At 40.5% G+C, this 25,070-nt stretch overlaps 1 protein-coding gene across 1 annotated transcript; it reads right to left on the bottom strand.

The window, feature by feature from the left end:
- Nucleotides 1-1,259: 1,259 nt before the first annotated feature.
- LOC129771547 (E3 ubiquitin-protein ligase mind-bomb) lies at nucleotides 1,260-24,892 on the bottom strand. Its single transcript, XM_055775297.1, has 5 exons — nucleotides 24,494-24,892; nucleotides 11,455-12,555; nucleotides 10,332-11,393; nucleotides 2,221-3,264; nucleotides 1,260-2,153 (listed from the first exon to the last, which is right to left on the bottom strand). The coding sequence occupies exons 1-5, from the start codon at nucleotides 24,638-24,640 to the stop codon at nucleotides 2,007-2,009; spliced, it is 3,501 nt and encodes a 1,166-aa protein (XP_055631272.1). The 5' UTR covers nucleotides 24,641-24,892; the 3' UTR covers nucleotides 1,260-2,006.
- Between the last annotated feature and the right edge of the window lie 178 nt (nucleotides 24,893-25,070).

Genomic DNA, 25,070 nt, shown 5'->3' with positions numbered 1-25,070 from the left:
AGTGTCTAACCCAGCCGGGTGCTATGATTGATGCTAGGATCGTTAGCAAAATCTCAAGCAGAACTGTCAGTGGGATACCCAATTCATATGAAAACAAAGGGAAAATGTCAGTGGGATACCCGATATGTTGGCTCCTGTCAGTTCAATGGGGGTTCTCTAAAGACGTCACCCACCTGGTCTAACCACTATAGAAACATGTATTGCCCCCTAAAACCACCGCATGCCTAATTTGGTTTCATTTGCTTGATTAATTCTCGAGTAATGCAGAAATTTGTGTTTCGTTTGCATGGCAAACCCCCTAAGAGAGTGGAGAGGAGTCTCGAACTATCGTAAAAACATTCCCCGACGCCAAAAACCCCTACAGTTCAGTAGTTTCCGAGTCCATAAGAATCAGACAGACAGTAGACATATTCACTAGAAATAATTTATTTGTCAGAACAACGTTTGCCGAGTCCGCTAGTTATAAATTATCAATTTATAACATTATAGTTTTTTTGCATAACCTAATGGAATGGGTGTGGTGTAAATGGTTCCATCCACACTGGTAAGAGATGTGGATGATATGTACGAGAGTACTCGCCAACCAAAAGACTCAATCGTTTTTTGGCCGGCTTTAAAGCGTGTGATGGAACATTATCATGATGCAATGTTACTTCGTGCTGCCATTTTGTGTATTCTAGTCATTTTCACGCAAAGCTCGACTCAAATCGATCATATGTTTCCGGTAGCATTCAGCACCAACTTTTAATTCCGTTGAACGCCGAGCATTGTGTTCCCTTCATAGCATAATATTCCGCCTCGTTGTTTTCGGAATTCTCTGAAGTTCAAATTCGTTTGCACAGAACGAGTTTTCAATAATTATTTTAATTTGTGTATGCGATCATTTTATAATGTTTGTGAGGAATTTCATGTTATTTTGTCCAAAAATGTGTTTAGTATTAGAATAAAGAGTTTAGATTGATAGTTTGTAAGTAAACAGTCTGTAGGGAGTTATCAAAGTAATACGATGATACAGTAATTTAAAAAAATGGAAACCCCACGGTTGTTCCCAACGGCGTGTTTGGAGCCTGCATTGATGGTTGAGTAGACTGAAGCAATCTGTTGGTAAAATTGCGGCCTCATATCTACACACCTGGTAGGGAAGGTTTTTATCGTAGGCTTAGCCAGGTTAAACTTACGATAAAACCCACATAAGAACATTGAAAGTTAATATTTACAGGGTAGTGTTCTTTTATCGTTCCGACGCAAACCTTGGTTGGTAGATTTTTCGATATGGATATTTATTTGACGTAATAGCAAACACGTCGAGTAACCCAGAAGATTATATAGATTTGTATAATGCGAATGAGTGTGCCGTTTCGGCGTACACTAATAATTGGGCACACTATTATTGAAGGTGGTGGGGTTTTTGTATATACTTTGAAAGCTACGCAGAACATTATTTAAGGTGAATGTTCTTTTTCTATCCTTTTGGTTCTGTGCTTGATTAAAAGTGATTTGTCTAATGTCTCAATTGGTTTCTTGCTTTGTAAAATACTAGGATTCTAGACCATGTAAACGAATTTTTTGTCGAAATTAAAACAACAAAACTCATTAACATCCATTTTTGGGTCAACATAAACCGTACCCTTTTTTCCACACCAGTTAAAATGTTGTTCGACATACATACAAATTGAAAAAAAGAACCTTCGAGAGTTGCCTCGAATTGTCGCTACATAAAAGATATAGAAAATCAGTATACTTTATGCTTACCTATGAGACAGATAAAATCTCATTAACATCTAAAACAATCATAATGGAATTCAATCTTGAAGATTAACGATATACTAAAGGCTAGTGGGAGAATACGTTTAAAACTTATTAAATTAGCCGTTTCAACAGTTTTGATTTTTCGTTACCACACGCAGACAGACAGGCTGCAAATCTGTGTCTAATGTCTGCCTCGCAGGAGGTGCTGTTGCGCATATAAATATGTAGTTGGATTAAGATTCTGCATGTGTACTTTTTTAGTGGAACAGTAGAATACGTTTCTCGACCGTCTTCCGGCAGATGGGGCAGCAGCCCTCGATTTGATCGCCACACATTTGGCAAGTCCCGTGACCGCAGAGGAACACCATGTTCTTAATGCGATCGAAGCACACGGGACACATTGTCTGCAAATAGAGAGAAACGTTTTCGAATTATTGAATGTATTCTCCTGATGATTTCAATCAATCGTACCTGTTCCTTTATATCCTGCAGTTGTTGCTGAAGCTTTTGGAAGTCATCTACCAGATTCAAATTGCTTGGCGCCACGGCTGCGGTACCAATGTTATTCGTTGTAGTGAGCGATGTTGGCGTTCCATTTACGCCACTAATGTTCGGCGACGTTGTGTTGTTCATTGCCACTCCGTGTCCACTTTTGTTGATGCCTTGCAACAAAATCTGAGCGCTCTGCTCTTTCTTTTCGTCTCGCTGATGTTGAACGGTTATCACGTTTCCTGGACCGCCACTGCAAACTGAGAGGGGAACTTTCTGGTCCAGCTGGGCCCGACACTGGACACACTTTTTCATGATCTGAGCGCAATTATCGCAAGCCACCATGTGACCGCAGGGTTTGAAAAATACCGAAGCCTTTCGGTCTGAACAAACCAAACACTCTCCAATCTTTTCACGCTCGGCAACAGATTCTCGACAAATCAAACACTTCTTGATCCGTGGTCCGCAATTATCACAACACACGACATGACCGCACGGTTTGAATACTGTATCTCGCTTCTGATCGGAGCACAGCAGACATTCGTCCAGCGGACTGCCACCGTTGGATCCGACGATGTTGTTCGATTGACCACTAATAGCCGGCTGAATAGACATCTTGTTCAAATCATTCAACAGATTAGCATCCACAACACCAGGTGGAATTCCAACAGTGGCTGCGCCTGGAGGAGGCGCCGAACCAGGACCGCCACCAACTGCGGAAATTATTCCCGTAGCATTCGTGACAGCCGCAGCCGTCGTTGTTGTCGTCGGGGCAGCCGCGTTCGGAGCACCGTTTCGCAGAACAGAGGCGGGAGGAGCCGGTATACCTGCACCGGCGGCGGTGGCAGCGCTCATATCCATGTCATCAGTTTTGCGTTCGTTGTAGCATTTTATTAATGTTTTGCAGAGATTGGGGTCCGGGCAGAGATCCAGCGGTGTTTGAAGCTTTCGGTTTTTAATCGTCAGATCGGCGCCGTTTGCAGCCAGGAAGCATGCGATCGAGGCGGACGCTTTTTTGTCGGTGTTCTGTAATTAGTTTGGAAGGGATGTGAATGTGTTAATTTGGGCAATTAATGACAAAAATCGTTTTTGATGGCACAAAAGTTCCCAGTGGAACTTTTGGCGACTCAATGCAGGTATGCACTACTTGCGTCATTTTTATTAGTACACTGCGTTTCACAACTATAGAACCACTCATTTTTTCTGAGTGAGATATATAACAAGTCGATTGAATTGAAGTATATAGTATACAAACAATAACTATCTTCATTTATAAGTCTGGTCATTTGAACTTTAATGTTGTGAATTCCAGTGCGAAACATTCAAAAAACTAAAATTCCAGTGTTTCATAACTATAGAACCAGATGGAAAAACTCCTACTCCTTTACGAAATTAACGTCAATTTAACATGAAATGCGAAAGGTTTCTAACTCGTAGGACATCTTTAGTTCTCAATCAGTTCAAATTGCGTCATTTTGTAGTGTGTATCTCGTTCTACACAGAGGATACTGCTCGTTTAAGCTCTTCGAATCACTCATACTGCCTGCAGGCTGCATCTACTATTCGTCCTATCACTCCTCATAACTTCCTGACAGGGTTTTGATTTGGTAAACAAGCTGACCAGTGCAGAATCCTATTCATTAAACCATGCCATAACCTTCCGGATTTTATGAATTGTGCCAAATAACCTAATTTTTGTATGAACAAATGATCAGCATTTGAAGCACTGAATGGGTAGAACACCCTCGTTCTGACTCGCAGATATCGGAAATAAATGAATTCAGGTGTACATTAGGGTGCCAATGAAAATGGTCATCGCGAATTTCAAAAAGTTACCCCATAAAAAATGTTCACCGCCTCGAAAAAACACAAAATGCAAAATTTCAGCCCAATCGGACTCAATGGAAAGTGCCGTAAAGCGGTCAAAGTTTGAGTTTTTTTTAAATCGAAAAATCACCCAAGAAAATCGGGGTTTTCGAAAAAAATGTTGATGCTCTGGTACTTTTTTCGGCATACGAGACGAAACGTATGGTTTTGGGTTCTCAAAATTTATTTTGATGCCAAATGTCTTAAAATTGCATTACTAATCGAGATTTACTGTTCTCTCAAAATTCTTTTTTGTCAAAAGAATGTTTTTATTTGCACTTTTACATCTGAAAAGTCGATTTTTGACCAATTTTTTTTTAGATTTGGGTAATTTTTCGATTTTCAAAAAAACTCAAACTTCGACCGCTTTGCGCCACTCTCTCTTAAGTCCGATTGAGCTGAGATTTTGCATAGGGTGTTTTTTTCGAGGTGGTGAACATTTTGTATAGGGTAACTTTTTGAAATTTTAGGGTCGATTTCTTCCATACATTCATTGGCACCCTAGTGTACATGTACCATTCACTGTCAAGATTAACGCAGGAGAGTTTTCTACCGTGTTTGGACCGATCCGCCGCTTGAGTCTTCTAGCCGCTGTCACTGTTTGATCTTTGGGACAGTTCACAATTTCCCCCACCGACATGTTGACTGTCTGTGCGCAGATGGCAACACACCTGGTGCTGTTCAAGTGTTTGTGGTAATCATCAGATAGCTCTGCCAGCTGCAACAGAACCGGAGCGCTCTCGAGGAATGCACCCTCGAATTTGCTAACATAGTTCTCAGTGGATTTGTAGACGCACAAGAGGATGCATTCCCGGAACAAAAAACCGTGCTAAAGACAACTCAGCAACTAAAACGAGCAACATCTACAAAACCTGGCCTTTCATGGATGAGCAAGGAATCCTCCGGATGCGCGGACGGATTGAAACTGCCCCGTATGTACCATTCGAAGCAAAGTGGTCGGCGATTCTTCCGAAGTGTCATCCAATAACAGTTCTACCGGATTTTCGTCACGCAAATCGCGAGACAGTTGTCAACGAAATGCGGCAGCGCTTCGAGATGGCCGAAGAAAGATTGCAACCCTTTGTACGCCGTTTCACATACGTAGGGGTAGATTATTCTTGACCGGTGCTGGTCAAGAGAGGGCGCAGTCAAGTGAAGCGCTGGATAGCATTTTTTACCTGCTGGACAATTCGCGTGTCACCGGCAGGAGCCAGCAGGCAGCTTCAGAAAGAGATCGCGGCAATGAATGAGACGATGGCAACAACTTTCACGAACGCGAGAACCGCTTGGAAGTTCATCCCTCCCGCAGCTCCGCACATGAGTGGAGTGTGGGAGCGCCTTGTCCGGTCAGTTAAGACAGCGACTGAACACTCCTCGAAAACCCGACGACGAGACGCTGAAAACGATTATTATGAAGCAGAGCGTTGGTGAACTCTAGACCGTTGGTGAACTACATCCCGCTGGAGTCCGCCGATCAGGAATCTCTAATCCCCAACCCCTTCCTGTTGGGCAATTCGACGGGAATTCATGCAGAAACTGAGGTCAGTGGGTATGTTACACTCCGTACTTGCTGGAAGCAAGCCCTGCACGTTAACGGGGAGTTTTGGAAGAGATGGATTAGTGATAACCCGCCGATGCAAGTGGTTCGAGGACACCAAGGAGTTTGAAGTGGGAGATCTCGTTCTCGTAGTTAATGGAACTGACCGTAATCATTGGATCCGTGGAAGCGTGGAGAAAGTTACTGCAACGCGTTATGGGAGAATTCGCCAAGCGTTGGTGCGAACAGCGACAGATGTTCTACGGCGGCCTGCAATAAAGCTGGCGGTGATAGACATCGGAGACAAAGGTAAACCTATGGAGCCTTCAGGAGATTCGGAACAACAAATAGGTTTACGGGCGGGGGTATGTGACGACAACACTACTCGCAGCAGCGACACCGTCGACACGGTCGACACACTCTCCAGCAGGCCTGACCCAACGAAACTGTCACGCGTGACAAGCGAATAGGGGAAATGTCAAATCGATGGAGAATGATTGGTCATCACCGCATTTGACTAATTATTAGCTGATCAGATTTATAGAAGAGTACAGTGCATGCGTTCAAATCGATTTAAATTGTAAAATTGTAAAATTCCGGTAACATTACTCCCTAATGACAGCGTTCAATCTTGTGGTGGTTTTCACCGCCTTTGTGTCCCCACACCGTGAGTGCGGGGCCGGGAAAACCCGCCATGGCGGCGGCCCAGCAGCTAGAGTATAGGTAATGTCCACGTAGACATGTTGAATGAAAACTTCAGAAAAAAATCACATGTAGAGGAAGGGTGATAAAGACGGACACCCTTAGTAAAAGTTGATTTTTTTCGAGAATTTCACATAAATTATATAGCTATCTCACCACAAATAGTCTAGGTCTTCTTTCATAATAAAATTTGTCTTTGAGGCAGAAATTTTGAAAAATGAATGTGTCCGGCATTTTTGAAAAAAATAAGATTAAGTAGGGAAAGACGGACACCTGGGGTGGGAAAAGTTGGCCACTAACTGAAAATTCATGTTTATGTACTCGATATGTTTTGGACGTCTTCAAATATGGCTTAAAAAAGTTCTAACAAAAAGGATAGACTAAAATCACCTAGATGGGCTTGTAATTTTTCTTATTTTTTCATGTCTAAAATAGCTTCCGGCATTCGAAATTACGTTTTGAAATCCGCTCTGCTGATTCGTCCATGATATCTGGTTGCAATTGCAAACGTAGTTAGTGGGCATCTTAAAGGAGGAAATAGTCATCATTGTTTCCAACACTAAGTGTTTTTCTTTTATCGGTGGAGTGTCCGTCTTACCCGACATGATTAATATTTTATTTTCCTCAATATTTCTGGAGCAAAAATGAGAAAACTTCACTTCGATAAACTGAAGAGAATAAACTGGAAGAGAAGTGATGGTAAAACATTCACGTAACGAAAAATACCCCAAGAAATTACTCGATAACAATGGAAATCATACTTTCTGATTATTCTTTTTTTTACAATTTTAACAGAAAGCCAGCCAGATGTTCACAGTAAGTGTCAAAGGTATTGATACACTGTATTGTTTGTACATCATTGAAATTTAAACTAAAAATGCATTTTATCAATTATACAGGGGTGCCCGTCTTTCCCGACTTTCCCTTAGTAGTAGAAGCGGGGATGTATCATCGCTACTTGCCGGGCAGCTAAGTGATTGTCGTAACTTGAACTTAATTTGTGTTATAATTTGTACAAGAGGAGCTGTGAGCCGGCAATGTTTAAGAATTACAATCTCTCAAATATATATCGGGAATTTGTATTTTTTAAATTATTTTGCATTTTCTTAATGTTGGTACTATTGTCAGCGCTTTTGTCTTTGTTTGTTTGTTTCCGGCGTCATTAAGAACAAGATAACATTTTTTTTGCTCGACGATTTTGATTTGAATAATTCCGTTCGGAATTCCTTGTGGAAGGATAACGTTTTTTTGCACCTCGTGTGACTTTTTCCTACTTCCTCAAACTCAAATTACCGCTTCGTGGGACCCGTTTTGACAGCATTCAAAATATAAATTTTACTCGCTGCATGAATTTCAGTTTCTGAATGCGATTTCTGAAAAGTGTTTCGATTACTGAATTGTTCGATAGAAGAAGTGTATTACGATTGTTTCCTAATGTTAATGCATTGAGTATTCATTGGGTATGCACTGGGTCACATACGATAAAAGACTATTGTCAGCTCGCTAGCTAGAGCGAGACTGTGTATTTGAAAACGTTGGATATTTGTACCCAATGAGTTTAAAACTGATCATTTAGAGAATCGTAATGTATAGAATATTAGGATAATATAAGACGATTGGCATGAAAACCATCAAAAATAGATACTAACGTTAAAGCTTTTTTATAAATAACAAATAAAATTTAGAGAATTCATAGATAAAACGCGAAAATAATTCGTTTATTTCCATCGGAATATAAATTTTGACTAGACCATTGGTTAATACAAATTAATTGTAAATGCCTATCCTAATATTCTATACATTACGATTCTCTAAATGATCAGTTTTAAACTCCTTGGGTACAAATATCCAACGTTTTCAAATACACAATCTCGCTCTAGCTTGCGAGCTGACAATAGTTTTTTATCATCTGTGACCTAGTGCATACCCAATGAATACTCAATGCATTGATTAGGTCTGCAGTCTGCATTCTTACAATCTGTTTGTTCATTCAGTTAAACTGAGTGTAATAAGGCGATTATCACCCCAAAAATCTATTTTCCCCAATCAGCACATCGTGTCTTTTATCAGATGTTGTTGAAAAGTATTTGAATGAATATATTAATTAGTAAACTGTGCAAATTTTGATATGGATTTCATTTGGGAAAATCAAGGCAACGTTACATCAATTAAGTTTGATGAATCAAAGAAGAGAAAATACAGGTCGGACTCGATTATATGTGATTCGATTATATACAATTTTGGACTCAATTATATACAGTTTGAAAAATAATATTTTTTTTATGTTTCAAATATGACTTATTTCAAGAAGAAATGTAACCTTCCAACGTTAAGGTGTAATTTAAGTGACTAATTCATATACAGTTGGGTAAAAATCGTGATTTTTGAAGATGATGATGATGATGTTGAATTAAAGAGGCTTTAAACTTTTCAGTTCATTCGCCTCTAAGTTTTTGAAGATTTTGCCAAGAATTAATTATATCGATATTGCAGCTAAATTAAAATTAAATTTTATTATCCACTTTTTCTTTTGCCAAAAAATGGAACAACGTCCACGTGGACAACATGGAGAGAGGTATCATCGATATCCACGCCTGTTCACGCAGGGGGAGGGGGTGTCTAAAATGGTGCATTTTTTGTTCACGAGGTATGTGGACAGCTGTGTTAATTAACGGCACTACCGACCCTTACTTGAAGACCGGTACGGCTTCTTTGTCCACAAAACGCACATCAATTCTAGATCTACATGTCAAAAGGGTCTATCTTCTTTGAACGATTCTCTTCACCGTCTTTCTTTTTCGATAATCACGGCCTTTCAGATAGATTTTGCTCCAGTTTTGCCATGTAGTTTGATAAACGAGGTCCCCTTTCACACTCCTTGCCGTCGAACACATCAGGAAATCCTGTTACTGCTGAGTTATTAATGAAAAAGAATGTAGATGAAGAGAATCGATCAAGGAGATAAACCCCTTTGACATATTGATCTAGAATTTATTGTTTTGTACAATTGGTCAGTATTAAGTCGAAGGGGACCAAGTCGCAAAATTAAAAATTTCGAGTTATTGATTGCATTTGGTTAAACATTTAGTAAGCTACATTTCACTAAATAACGCGTACAGCATGAATAACTTATCAAAATTAAGGGGCTTAGAATGAAAGGGGTGTAAGTGATTTGATCGATTTATCTTCATCAACTTTCTCTTTAGTTGATAACTCAACTGCAAAAACGTTCCAATCTGTGTTTGCTATAGAATCCGATAGATGAGGTTCTGAACTATCTTCCCATTGTTAAATACATTTGCAACTAGGTTATGACCAAAAGAGAGAGTCAATGTAGAGAAATGTTACACCCCTTTCATTTTGAGCCTCTCAATTGATTTGAACGGTTAATAAAAACCTCCTATCATACCAAACTTTAAGCTCGTTTTTTTTCTCTAAACCATAAAAATATCACATGGTCCGGTCTGACTTAACACCGACAAATTAAAAAGTACTACAACTTGCCCACAAAACAGAATAACACAAACGAAAAGTTCAAAAACATGTGAACGGCACTGTAACCGCACCAACGCTAGCGGCTCAACAAACGTAAGCAGTTATTCGCAACGCTCGCGACGAATAAATCGACAGTAGAGACACAAATTAAAAACGGTAAGAGTCACTTCCAAGGCCAGCCTCGTGAAATTCACGCGTACGATTATAAAAAATGTAAAACATTAACAACGATTATTCGGAGAGGGAGAACAATGACTACTCGCTTGTGATATCCTGCTGTTGCAGAATGTATTTTGGAGTGAGAAGCTCTTGAATACGCGTGACCACAGTGCAAATCAAAAAAAATCTTTAAACGAAAAATTTCCGGCCAGAATCGGCCAGAATTTCCGGGAATCGAACCCGAACCCACAGCATAGGAATGTGTGACACTGGCCACGAGAGCACTATAGATATAAGAATGGAATGAAAACAAAGACAAACAAAAAATACTCACATTTCTCAGTCCCATCAGAATCTTGCCGAATCCCTCCACATCCTGCAGCTGGCGCAACTGCGAGAGCGTGTGGTGTCTCAGCGCCTCATGCAGCGGAGTGTCGCCATCCTTGTCGGGAATGTTCAAATTGGCTCCCTCACGCACCAGCAGCTTCACTATTTGCACATGCTGACGCTCCACCGCCAGGTGCAGAGCCGTCTGAAGATTGACATTCTGACAGTCCATGTTCGCCTTGCCCATCCGGACAAGCAATTCAGCAATTTCCACGTGATTATTGAGGGCCGCCAGATGCAACGCCGTATAGCCATCGTCCTTTTTCTCCTCTACAATCCACAATCGATTGGTCTTAGTAAGCAGAATTTTCATTGCACTAGGGTTTCCCTTGAGCGCTGCGTGGTGGAGAGCATTGAAGCCGTTGTTATTGGTCAATGTGATATCCGCGCCGTAATCCAGCAACAACGAAAGCATATTATCATGTTCCTTGGAGATTGCATCGTGTAGAGGAGTGTCACCTTCCGAATCCTGTAAACTTGGGTGACAGTTCAGCTCCAATAGTGTCTTCACTACGTTGAAGTGTCCTTTATTAACTGCAATGTGCAACGCCGTCTGCCTTCGTTTGTTACGGGCGTTCAAATCAGCTCCTGCCTTTGCCAATAAACCCATAACACCAGGTTCATCGCCAAATGCAGCGTGATGGACGGCACGATCGCCATCCTTGTCTTCAATCTCAACATCTGCTTTGTATCGCAGTAAGACTTGAATCACTTCCAGATGCCCATTCTGGCTCGCAGCCTGCAGCGCAGTGTGTCCAGCGAATACCCCATTGACGTCTACCTTTGGCACCTGGGACGAATCTTGCGCGCTAGAGGATGATGAAGCAACATTTTGAGCGTTGGGTCCTGTGAGGAATTCCTCTACCTTAGTGCAGTCACCATTAGCAGCAGCCTTCACCAATTCTTCTGTGGTGTCGCCTGATGCATGTGGTTCAAATAGTTTCTTCAGTATCGCTGACAGTCGTTCACCATTTGTTGTGACTGCGGTTGAACCATCGGAGGATGATGCCTGCAAGAGATGAAATGTAATGTTTTTTTTTTGTGAACAGTTTTGACTTTTAAAGGCTTACCACTTTTGTCACTGCTAGTGGATTATATGTCCACGAAGTATTGCAAACCTCCACCTTCAGATCATTATCATGGTACACTTGCTGCACACGTCCCACTTTGCCAAGCGTTGGGACCATCGCTTCGGCCCATTCACCATGCCCTCGCTGTAATATTTTGATCCTTTCCAAGTCACTACAGATCTTGACGAAATCTCCAACAGCAAATTGCTGCGATTGATTCTCTGTGAGAATCGATGCCGGCGAGGAAACAATCGTCAACACGGTCGGATTGAAGGTCCATCTGTGCGAACTCGGATACGCCACCACAATATCATGGTCCTCGTCGATTCCTACCACCGTTCCGGTGGTATTCAGGCATTCATACATCCCGTCGGTCCACCCGCCATGCCCATGTTGGAGCGATTGAACGATTTCTATATCTAAATCTACAGTGACTTGATCCCCTATTTGGAAGCTATGAGGTCCACGACCAGGTCCGTATTCTCCAAGCAAAGGTAAATGATCACGATACACAGTAGTCCCCTTGGAATCGTTAACAACTTTCAAATCAGCCATTCCCTCGAAACCAACCCGATACAGATTCTTCGCTCCATTGTCCCACACCACATAGGCCGCGGAACGCGGCGAAGCCGACGACCAATCCTGGATCTCGTTCACCTTGCCGCGACGTCCGTTTCCACCATCCTGGTCTTCCCATTGCCAGTCGACGCCTCGGACAACCCGTGCTCCCGGAAAAATTCCCCTCACCGCTATCTTTTTCGTCTTTCGTCGCGGCTCAAGTAGCGTTTTCTCGCCGCCCGGCGTGGAAATCCGATGAAATCGATGCCTTAGATGGTGCTTGTCACCATGATAGCATATCGAGCACAAATCGTAGTTATTACACTCGGCACACTTCCAGCGAATGCCAAAGATTGGCGTCTGGCGACACGTATCACACATGGTTCCCTCGTGCTTGATCCCGGTCGGCGCACTATCCAGGATGCGTAAATCGTACGCTCCGGCACAGCGATAATTTGCGGCCGTACCGTTGTCCCACACCACGACGACCTCCTCCTGGGACTCGAAGTTGCGCACCGTCCCGACGTGGCCTTCACCGCCGTCCTGTGGAAGATGGAAAACAAAAACAGTCTCAATGACAGGTTTTAAACGGTTGCGGTGCTTAGACTGCTTTCGCTGAGGAAGCGTTAATGGAAATGTTTTCGGTTCGTGATTTTGTGATGCAGATTCAGCCCAGGTTGGATGATTATGTTTGATAATAATCACGGCGGCGGGGACGAGCTGAAAACAACAAACTTGTAACCACATTGATGTGTTTACAAAACAAAGCGCCACCAAGTCTTTTCTATTCGTTCGGTTTAATTGTGCTTTAGTGTAGTGAGCGTATAAGTACCGATTATGTGGTTATACGCGCTGTTTCCTTTGGTTTGTACAGTACTATTGTGGCTTAATTGAACATAAGGGTAAGGCATATGGAAGATTTTTTTGCGATTAAAATTTTACGATGCTTTGCCTCATCAACACGGTCCGGCTCTAGTATTGGCAAAGCGGAGAGATCATGGAGTCCGTTCAAAACCCGTTTCTAGGATAACAAAACAAAGATCAAATCGAAAATCAAAAGATATTCGCCCGTTTATAACTCGTTCAGAGAACGTTCAATGATACTATCGTTGAATTTGTTATATCAAATATGAAAGTACGCGTGTACCAGTTTAACTCCGACGAAATTTCTTTGATAAAATATAGAGAGTAGATTCAATTGAAGTTCTCAATAAGAGTTTGATGCATAGGAAGTATCGCATTCCCGAAAGGTACACGCCTACAATCCTACGATCAGGGGTACTTGTTAAGAACTCGAAATATTAAAAAAATACCTACAGGCCCATGACGGAAAAGAATGGGATATACGGACTTTCTCGTATGAAGATTTGATCTAAAACTAGCCTACTCGACATGTGTTAAACTGGAATTCAACTGAGGCGCCTTTCAGGAAACATGTAGCCTGACCAGTTTTTGTACGCCTGCTTCCACCATATTTTTTAAAAATTTATTTTATTCTTTTATTCCTACAGGCTCAGTTACAAAAGTTTAAAGCAGCCAATCTCTTAACTATATTTTCATTAGTATATATGAACATTCTCCCTTAATTCAAGGTTAATAAAGTAGGAAACTGATTACTCGCGGTTAGTGATCCCCGATTTTTGAAATTAATCGTTCATCAGCTAATCGAATAGTTTTCAGCAGTTTCGATTATTTGGGTCGATACGATTAATCGACCCAAATAATCGATTAATCGCAACAGTGAGAGAAATAATTAGTTATACTAATATTTCTCGTTTGCTAGAAAGCCATATGGAATCAAAAAAATGTTCATTCCGCCTGAAAATCAATTATTATCCTTTACGCTCCCCTAACGGCATTGAGCTTCGTTTATGAACTTAAGGGAGCGTCAAAGAAAATGATTGATTTTCAGGATAAAACTGCAGCGGCCGTACGTTTTTTTCTCTCTGCGTTTGGATCGATTAATCGACGTAAATTATTCGTTCGCTTCGATTATTGGTTGTGCAGTATTCGTTCGATTAATAATCGATTTCTGTAGGAAGTATTCGATTAATCGATTAATCGAACGATTATCGGGGATCACTACTCGCGGTTATCTCGAGTTTAGAAGGGTGACATATTTTTTTCAGGAAAATGATGGGATATTAGGAGATTGTAATAATTTTGATGGTTGTAGTGGATTGACCTCACACTCCATTTTGATTCTTCCCCTACCATTTTCTCTATTGACATCACGAGTGGTACTACAGACCAAGATTATTATATTGAGGTGAACCCTCCAATCCCCCTTACTTTAATGATTCAATATGGATCATAAATCGATGAAACTTATGACAAATTATCTTTGAGAATGCTATACGGGAGTTTAAGCTGAACATAGTTCTCCTGTTCTTGGTGCATCCGTTGTGCCCACAGAAACCACTTGTGGCAAGCGTTCATCTGTTCGACGAAAGAAAGAATTAAATGTGATGCACTATAATGAAACTCATTTCAAAGTTCTTTCGACTTTAAAGTATAATGTACTCCATGTTTTCGTGTCACAATAAACTATTTGTTCTAATCTTCTGCATCCAGCTTATTGAACTCATTCATTCATAACACTTGGTCCAGACCAAGGCGCCTCTATATATACCAGGTGAAACAATCATATGAAATGTACTTTCAGCCATATTGGATTTGCTGTCGGTATTGTTTACAAACAGCTCTGGTGAAAATCTCTACCCGGTTGGAAGAACAGGAAAATCATCAGAACGCTGCCGGCGGCTCTCTACAAACTGCTACGACGCATATTCGAACGATGCCTGCTATGTTCGGCTATTGCGGATTTATGTGAAAAAGAAGGGTTGATTTTGTAGAATTTCATTCTTATCCAGTTTATCCACTACTCTCGCATGTGAAAATGCAAAAATGGCGTATTCTAGCAATAACAAAACAAACAACCCCCGCTCCACAAACCGTAATCCCCTTCTTATTGAAGTGATGATGTTGCTTCACCTGTTATACATTTATACAAGCGCCTTGGTCTGGACCAAGGCGCTTGTATAAATGTATAACAGGTCTGGACCAAGGCGCTTGTATAAATGTATAACAGGTCTGGACCAAGGCGCTTGTATAAATGTATAACAGGTCTGGACCAAGGCGCTTATATTAATGTATAACAGGTGAAGCAACATCATCACTTCAATAAGAAGGGAATTACGGTTTGCGGAGCGGGGGTTGTTTGTTTTGTTATTACTAGGATACGCCATTTTTTGCATTTTCACATGCGAGAGTAGTGGATATGAGAATGAAATTCTACAAAATCATTCTTTCTTTTTCACATAAATTCGCGAAACCAGAACATAGTAGGCATCGTTCGAATAAGCGTCGGAGCAGTTTGTAGAGCCGCCGGCAGCGTTCTGATGCTGTTTGTAAACAATACCGACAGCATTTCCAATATGGCTAAAAGTGCATTTCATATGATTGTTTCACCTGGTATATATAGAGGCGCCTTGGTCCAGACTTGATGTTCCGAAGTCTGGTTCATTTTCTACCATCGCTATATCTCTATCACGGTCAGAAGACTGTCACTGTTGGTACGTTGTTATCGATGAGGGACAACTGTATTTTCTGGAGATTAGACGTCAGAGTTCATTCGAAAATCACCCTTCCGCGGTCATGCCAGTTATTACAGTAATTTACATATTTTCAAATTTTCACATAAATTGAAAAAAAAAATCGAGGGGTTGTATCCGAGACACGACCGCTTAGGACGTAGGACAACGCATTTTTTTTTAAATTTGTTTGGGTTATCATTTTGGATATTATTTGCGAATACGTCAAAATTTCATAAATAACTGTTTAGTAAATTTGAAAAAAAAAAGACGGGTGGGTAATGTCGGGGACATAACCGGAGTGACGTAGGACTATACAAAGGGGACAGCTTTTGTTAAATATATATTTTAAATATATTGATGGTTCTGAAAAGAACCTTTGGTGTTGTGTTTTTGTTATCACTCGATATTCCCATCTTGTTCGGCTAAACCTTCCTGTTTAGCGATTTGTTGTCACTCGCCACAGCTTTCACAGTTGGAAAATTTCTTCCCATCCAGCTTGTGACATATTTTACAGTAAATTACATTCAATGGCACGTCGCATTACCACCACTCAGTGCCGGATTGGAGGTAATTTTAACCTGTAATTGAACATTTGCGATGACAGTGGTACAGTGTCGACTTTCAATGTGGGGTCATAATTTGGATCTCTATGTTTACAAAAATGTCCAACTAAATAAGTCGCATTACATGTCCGTCCAATTAGCTAAATGTCGAACTAATTGTAGATTACTGTACTTTAAATCTGGAAACAATTTAAGAATTGGTGAAAATTGAATAATCAGGAAAGTCCCCAACTATCAATAAGCTCAGAACAACTGCCAAATTCACATACTCATCAGATCCTGGCAAACAAATTATGAAAACATCAATTTGTGTTTTATTATTATTTTGGATAATGTTTTAGAAAGCATTGAACTTTATTTCCTAAACTCTTTTTTGGAAGGTTTAATGGCCCTGAAAAGCGCCTTGTTTTATGGAATGGTTCCAATTTAGAAAACTTAGTACTCGTGGTTTTGAAAAAAAACCATTTCGAACGCCCTCGATGCCGCCTTGTTCTGGATTTGCCACCAAAGCAGTTTGTATAAAGAACAAACTTTTTTCTTCTGCTACCTGATGCCGTTTTGCGATTGCGTTTGCCACTCGCCATTCGCTGCAACTGCCTGTTGTCTTGATGTCCGCCGAACCGAATGTGTTCTGTTCCGAATGCAGGTTTTCTTATCGTCGCGAGCAGCTTTGCCAGCTAACTCGATCACTCCGGCGGCCGAAACTATATAACGCCGGCTAGGTGGACTGGTACACAGGTACTAACGCGCTCGACCTAGCTACCTTTTCCGGTGCAATTGGCGGATACACCTACGGGAAATTGCAGACCACCACGGTTCGAGCGGGATTTTGCCTTTCCCTTCTCTTTTCCTCCTTTGTTGAGTACACGATGCCGATGCCGTACAACCACACGGGTTTACGGTTTGAAAGAAAATAAGATATTTTTTTGGGGTCCGCGTGTTTTATACTCTAGCGGTACACACTCACAGGATAGAGACAAATCGGCAGACTCAGCCAGAGGGGCGAGTCCAACGAGACGAACGAATGAGCGTTAAAAGGGAGCGATGGCAAAAAAATACATTCATTACGATTTGTTCGCTCGTTGGATTCACATACAGGCTAAAAAAGGTCCTTTTCAGGATCACAAAAAGTCTAAAGAGTTTATTGTTTTGTTATCACTCGATATCCCCATCTTGTTCGGCTAAACCTTTCTGTTTAGCGATTGCATTTGCCACTTGCCACAGCTTTCACAGTTGGATAATTTCTTCCCATCCAGCTTGTGACATATTTTACAGTAAATTACATTCAATGGCACGTCGCATTACCACCACTCAGTGCCGGATTGGAGGTAATTTTAACCTGTAATTGAACATTTGCGATGACAGTGGTACAGTGTCGACTTTCAATGTGGGGTCATAATTTGGATCTCTATGTTTACAAAAATGTCCAACTAAATAAGTCGCATTACATGTCCGTTCAATTAGCTAAATGTCGAACTAATTGTAGATTACTGTACTTTAAATCTGGAAACAATTTAAGAATTGGTGAAAATTGAATAATCAGGAAAGTCCCCAACTATCAATAAGCTCAGAACAACTGCCAAATTCACATACTCATCAGATCCTGGCAAACAAATTATGAAAACATCAATTTGTGTTTTATTATTATTTTGGATAATGTTTTTGAAAGCATTGAACTTTATTTCCTAAACTCTTTTTTGGAAGGTTTAATGGCCCTGAAAAGCGCCTTGTTTTATGGAATGTTTCCAATTTAGAAAACTTAGTTCTCGTGGTTTTGAAAAAAACCATTTCGAACGCCCTCGAAGCCGCCTTGTTCTGGATTTGCCACCAAAGCAGTTTGTATGAAGAACAAACTTTTTTCTTCTGCTACCTGATGCTGTTTTGCGATTGTGTTTGCCACTCGCTGCAACTGCCTGTTGTCTTGATGTCCACCGAACCGAATGTGTTCTGTTCCGAATGCAGGTTTTCTTATCGTCGCGAGCAGCTCTGCCAGCTAACTCGATCACTTCGGCGGTCGAAGCTATATAACGCCGGCTAGGTGGACTGGTACACTGGTACTAACGCGCTCGGACTAGCTACCCTTGCGGGGAACTCCAGATCAACACGAGCGGGAACTCCAGATCAAGGTTCGAGCGGGATTTTGCCTTTCCCTTCACTTTTCCTCCTTTGCCATATCCAACCATGGCTGCTTGTGTTGGTTTGTTGATGTGAGGTGATGCGAAACGATGTGGTGTACGGTTCGGATGAGAATGATCGTTACGGCAGCGGAGAGGGGATTTTTAAGCTGACTGGCTGGCTCGAGAATTACGCATGTGTGAGACTGCGACCAATGTTTCCCTCATTTTTTCTTTTTCCTTTCCAATCGTGCTTCATTCTATTTCGCTGCTGCTCTGGTTGCCCGTTTTGGTCGGTACGATTTGAGGAGCACAAAATGGACCAATCAAAAATGGGCACATAGTGTATTTGGACAATGCTTGATATTTCACAATTATTCAATTATTTATCTCAAGAAAAATGAAATGTTATTCGTTATGATAGATGCGTAGATATATTTCCTATCAATTGATGCAAAAACCTTTGCGATCTATTGAGAAATGCTCGAGTTATAAGCGTTCCAAATCTTGCATTTTTTCCTACCTGTTCAGTGCCTAGATTTCCATTTCACCCCCTATATCTTCCGGTTAGACGTAGTCCTACGTCAAAACATTGAAAAGGTTTAATGGCTTACTTGGTTTTGTAGAATCATTTCGAGAATCAACGATTTTTTCTTGTCTTTGCGAGAACAATACACTAATTGGTCATATGTCGCAATTTGTTTCTTTATATCAATACACGCAATGCACTGAGTATTTAACGAGAAGCATTTTCCGTGCATCGCCGTTCAACAAGCATCAAACACGCGTCTAACAGATGCACACAGTTGCAGCGATACAAATGAAACAACGAAACACACTTCATGTGAAATATTCGCTAGCGTTCACAGCTCGAGGGGAAACATGAAACACATAACGAGCACAGAAACACACACAGGCACAGAAAGATTATGAGAATTTTTCTCAGAGGAGATGCAATACTAATACGCTAGCGACAGCTTACATTTACTTCGCAAATATTTTCCTTCCGCTATCCCCCTTCTTTGTTTCTATTCTAGCGGCTGCATAAGTTGCCCGTTATTGACAGCTCTGTTCGGGAATGCACACAAATGGACAGAACAAATGTATGCGGAAATGAGAATGCTTCCAATTTTCATAAATTTAAACCATATACAGACTATGGGATTGTAATGTATAGCATATCAAACAAATTTTAGAAAATTTCCGATTCGATTGGTATGCTAATCGTTGAAATCCATTCACAGTAAAAATAGTTATTAATGTTAACTTTATTTCATAAAAACGTGACCTGTTTTCTGATTTGGCACCCTTAATGTAAGACGCAGTCCTACGTCAAAATAGAAGTACCTAGACGCTTTTTCCGAAAATTTCCAAAAACACATACAAAATAATCCTTCAACTAAAGCATTCATTAAATCATCCTAAAATTTTCAGGATGCATTTTTTTCACACTCCAACTTTCACAATGTTGTTTTTCATCCTCTTGATTGTGTTTTTTAAACTCTCGGTTGTATTTACACACCATTAGGATGTATTCACCAACTTCAAGATCTATCTTCCACCACCTGATCACATTTACTTACTTCCTTCTGCTATAATCTCCCGGTTCAATTCTCTTCAAACTACCTGCTTGAGGCTATCGGTTGGATTTAACTCAATTTCTCGTTTGGTTTCATTCCAATTTCCCGGTTGAATTCACTTCTATTTATAGATTGGATTCATCTCATTTTCCTGGTTGGAATTATTTCAGCTTCCCAGTTGAATTCAATTTAACCTTCCGGTAGAATTCTCTTCAACTTCCCGATTGAATTCTTTTCATCCTCCTGGTTGAATTCTTTTCAACTTCCCGGTTGAACTCCATTTAAACTCTCGGTTGCATCCTCCGGGTTGAATTTCTTCCAAGTATAGGCCCCCAAGTACATTTGGAGTCGTATCAGACCTCAAGATACTTGAATGATGTTGAAAAATTTAAGCGTTAAGTTGGTTTTGTTGGTCTACGCTCCCTAGGAAAGACGACCATCTCTGTTTTCTCCGTGGAGAACTCAATCCCTAGATCAATGGCACAGGATGAAAAATCCATCATCTGTAAGTTATCTTAGATTCCAATTTCCTGTAAGGTAATTATCAATGTCGCTTACGTACAAAAGAGAACCTCAACATGAGCCCTGAGGGAGATCCATGTAGGAGATCCAACTTACTGCCGAATCTCTGTGAGAAAAATTCAAATGTTTCCACAAAGCAAGTTATATAACATGTTATTCAATAGATGTGGAAGACCCCGACAGCGTTATTTATCTGACAGGACCTCTATTGAAACTCAAAGTTCCCTTTATTCCCAATAATACTGGAGCCAAATGCGTAAGCTATCTGAATTTTTGAAGAAAGCAACGCAAGACAATCATTCGTCCCTTTGCCCCTGCGAAACTCATATTATTTATCTGAGAGTAGGCCATTTGTTTCAATCCATCGATCTTGTCGGAACAAGATCATTTTCTCCAACAACTTCCGTATACAAGACAACATTGCTATTGGGCGGTACGAATTGAAGTCGGACGCGGGTTTTCCGGTTTTTCGAATAGCTATAACTCGTACTTGTCGCCAATCTTTATATATCTATATATTTATATAAATATAAATGATTTGGTGTCCGTTCCTCACGATTTAACTCAAGAACGGAGCAACGGATTTGAACAATCAGTATCAGGATTGATGTGTCTCAGCCTGCGTCAGGTGCATATGTAAAAAAAACGCGAATATAGACTGCCCACAGAAAAATAATTTTCGGAGAACGCGAGTGTTCGAAATTATTTGAATCATAGAAGCAATTGTGGGCGGGACGAAGTTTGCCGGGTCAGCTTGTATAATATATAATGCTGCAGAAACTGATTAAATAAATTCAACAATCGACGTTTCGCCACATAAGGGAGTTTTTCCAACAAGTTGAACTTAATCCTATCCGATCCGGGAGCAAAATTGTTACAAGAAAGAATTCTACCATCGAAAACTCGGAATCAAGATCGCACCTATCTTGTGGTATATCTCGAACAATTTTTTGCCCGGGAACGGAATCGAGCCACTTTCCATTTTTTTTTCGTTGACGTTTCTCGTGTCAAACTTCCCACGAAATTTCGCTAATAAGCACGTTTCTTTCCTTTGATTAAATTTTTAAACTGGTTCTCCAGGTACGTTTGAAAATTGTCAATGGTTCCAAGATTTCACTAAATTCCCGACTCACAGAAATGAAATTTAATAATATTGTGTCGTTTCGTTAGTTTAAATTTGATTTTCGAAACCCGAATTGTAAATGTTTTTTTACTTTATATTGGATCCAGGAGATACGGACGGAATTGTTTCAGGAATATATGTATCTGGGACCTGAATCGTTTTCAAACGTATCAGATCCACCCCACCTCTACTTACTCCGAATTCAAAAAGTTTTATTTTTTAGAGTAAGTAGCATTTTTAATGACCCAGAATCTGACTCCTTTTTCTTTAAAATGCGTCTCAATTTTACCCCAGAGCCTTGATTTATTTTAAGGACATGTTTCAACCCGTATGCTGGATCTACATTTCAACTATCAACTACTATTTTTTCAATGATACGAATGCCATAAGAAAACCATGAGAGAAAAGAAGTTGAATTAAACGTATTATGTTTATTGAGCGTTATTACAAATCCAGTTCAACTTTCAACACTTTTTGAGCATTTAATTTTCTCTACCATCAAGACTGCATCTCTCTGGGTGTCAACCAACATCTTCGAGATTTTAGCCTCGTTCGTGCTTTTCGAAGAAAATCCTCTCTCTTCAATGATGCATTGCCATGCGATAGGTTCAAAACTTTTTTCACAAACATGGTCAAAATTGGAAGCTCCTTCTGCGACTGAGCGATAATTTCCATCCAAGAGTTATGCAATCTTTGATCTATTATTTGATATGCAGATACTACAATTTCAGCAGAAGACGTAGGACACAATTGTCCATACTTAATCTTTATTTTATATGCACAAATCGTCGAATATTCCAAGCATAACTCCGTCCATTTCTTCGCTATATCCGGAAAGTTGAAAATCACATCCGGGTTAATACACGTTAGGTAACGAGTGCGATATGTCAAAGGGGATTGTATGAACATTTTTTTTTTAAATCCACAGTAGAACTTACGATAGCTGGTACGAAATATTAGAACACCTTCATCGGAAATCTTGCGGAATTCCTTGCTTGTTGATTGCGGATTTCGTTGCACATCCAATTCTAATACTTCCAGGTAGCAGTAGAATGGTTTCTGTGAGGTGATTTAGATTTCACTTTCAGTCGTTCGGATTTCATAATTTTCTCCATAACACTTCACAAGTTCCGTTAGGTCATCGAAAAGTAAAGGGCTTAGGAAGTCGTAATGCGCTAACACACATGCAGTAACTAATTAGAGAGCCGAAAAAAACACTGCGCTAAAAAAATCCCGACTTCGTGGAACAATTCCCGACTTTTTCCCGCATTTCCCGAATGGGTGGCCACCCTGCTAGAGCAATTTCGTCCGCATACTCTTTCCAGTCAATGTGTCTTGTGAGGTCATATGTCATGTTTATAGATTTAGAAGAATTCGACCCAGTGGTGATGGAAATTTTGATTGGCAAGTGATCACTACCGTTGGGATCCAGGATTACATTCCACATGCAATCTAACGATAGTGAATTCAAGCAAAGCGAAAGGTCAAGAGCACTTGGGTTAGCATGAGGTCACAACGTCACAACGATCTTGGGAGACTTCAACCCTCATGGAACCGCCCGGGGGAACTTACGACAACAGTTTTGAACAGTAGGGAAACAACACGTTTAGTTTCCCTACTGTTCAAAACTGTTGTCGTAAGTTCCCCCGGGCGGTTCCATGAGGGTTGAAGTCTCCCAAGATCGTTGTGACGTTGTTATGTCTTATTTGACTAGCATGATAGTACCATTCGTAAACCTGACCAACCCGAGAGTGAAGTTCATATTGACAAGGTATATGCTTAATTGAATAGAAAACAGTTTGAGATTAGAACAATAAAAAAAACTTTTAGTAGCTATAAGACATCGTGCGTGTCAAATGCGACTAATTTTAAACGGCTGAAGATGCTGAAAATAACAATGTATAAACAAAAGATTGGAGTCCTACAATCAAATAAGCTTTGATAAGCTGATACTCTCAAGGAAAATTGTATTCATCCTGGAACTAAAAACAAAATCGTAATTAGATACAGCGGAAAATGTGGACAATAAAACCGACAAACGTTAGCAAACCGATTAGTTCATAAAGTGGGAACGAATTGATTCGATTCATTATTACTTTGGGCGAATTGACGAAATCGAATGTTGTTTCATTATAAAAAGTTTAACACAGCGGAAATGGAAACAGAAATGAAGATATAATTTGAAAATTGTGCACAAAAGGTGAATCAAAAACATCAAAATGATATAGCATTAATACAGTATCCAATAATCTTGAAGAATGTTCTCTCAACGATATGATCATGCAGAATCAATTACGACTTTGTACACATAACACTAACCAGCCTTGATAAACAGACGAAGTCAACCATGACGAAAGGGAAGGTCAGTGGAATAGAACTAACATATTGCAGCACTGTGTTGCTCAGCGCCTTGGTTAATTTGATGCATCAGTGAAGAGAATTGTGTAGAAAATGTAAATGACAATCTTTGGTGGGTTTACACTCCATGGATGCGGTGTTTATCGAAGAAACAAAAAGTTCAATAAAATCGAACAATTGTATCTGTATTCAATTTCGGTCGAACTAAAACAAGTTTGAAGCAGATCTTAATTAGATACCTTCAGATTGATTGCCACTTCTTCAAATAGCTCACTGTCTGTCTCGAAAGGCTCGATAGCACATCACAATCGGCCATGTTTGTGCGTGAAAGTGCCAATGTTGGGGAAAATCTCGGAAGCAAAATATATTTAAAGATATGACTTCACTCACAATTGTCTTTTCTTCTCTATTCAGTAATAGTTTCCATTGAGATTAAAAAATGGAATTATCAATTTCGGCTCTCCGTTCCATACCACATAACAAGCATGATTCATCATAATAATCTTTTCGACTCGTGGTGTGTGTCTGTGCATCGGAATTTTCTAGCCCTGTCGCCAGAAGATTCGGTTTTCGTTCGAACAGCACAGAAATGGTCCCTCACTATCATGCCTGAAGGTTTTCTCACCTGTTTGCCCCATTTCCAGTCCGGTCCACGGATCACTCGCGATCCGACACCCTCCATCGTAAACCTTGAGGGCCGGGTCGCGACAGAAACATTCGTCGGCGCCACCACTTCCATATTGCTGCCTGTCGTAGCGCTAGCGCAAGCCATATTTTTTCCACTCTCACTTCATATATGCAGGAATTGTCGAATTTTCGCGATAATTTTCAGATCACAATTGTTTACACTCTATCCAGATTAGATAGCGTCTTCCGAACGCGTTTTTAGGACCGATTCGACCGATATGAAGAGAATATTTTGTTGGGATTTTGGTTCGAAACTATCCCAATTACCTGCGGCGGACTGAGACCTTCTCTTTTCACTATTCCACGAATGACAAGAAGGGAACAGACGACAAATACACACGAGTTGAATTACGTCGCGACGAAGCAGAGTGAGGGAGAGATTTTTTGTTCAATGGAATGAGTGCAACGTCTAGCGTGGGAACATCTGTAACGTTGCGCTTGTATCTCGCTCTATTTTACGCAACTCTAGATGCTGCTCTCCCGCTCTTGTTTACAATCGAATGTATCATCAGCTA

The sequence above is a fragment of the Toxorhynchites rutilus genome, chromosome 2 (genome assembly GCF_029784135.1).
Source record: "Toxorhynchites rutilus septentrionalis strain SRP chromosome 2, ASM2978413v1, whole genome shotgun sequence".
Classification (NCBI taxonomy): Eukaryota; Metazoa; Arthropoda; class Insecta; order Diptera; family Culicidae; genus Toxorhynchites; species Toxorhynchites rutilus.
The sequence above is the reverse complement of the archived record's forward strand: the minus strand, read 5'-3'. Positions and strand labels throughout refer to the sequence as shown.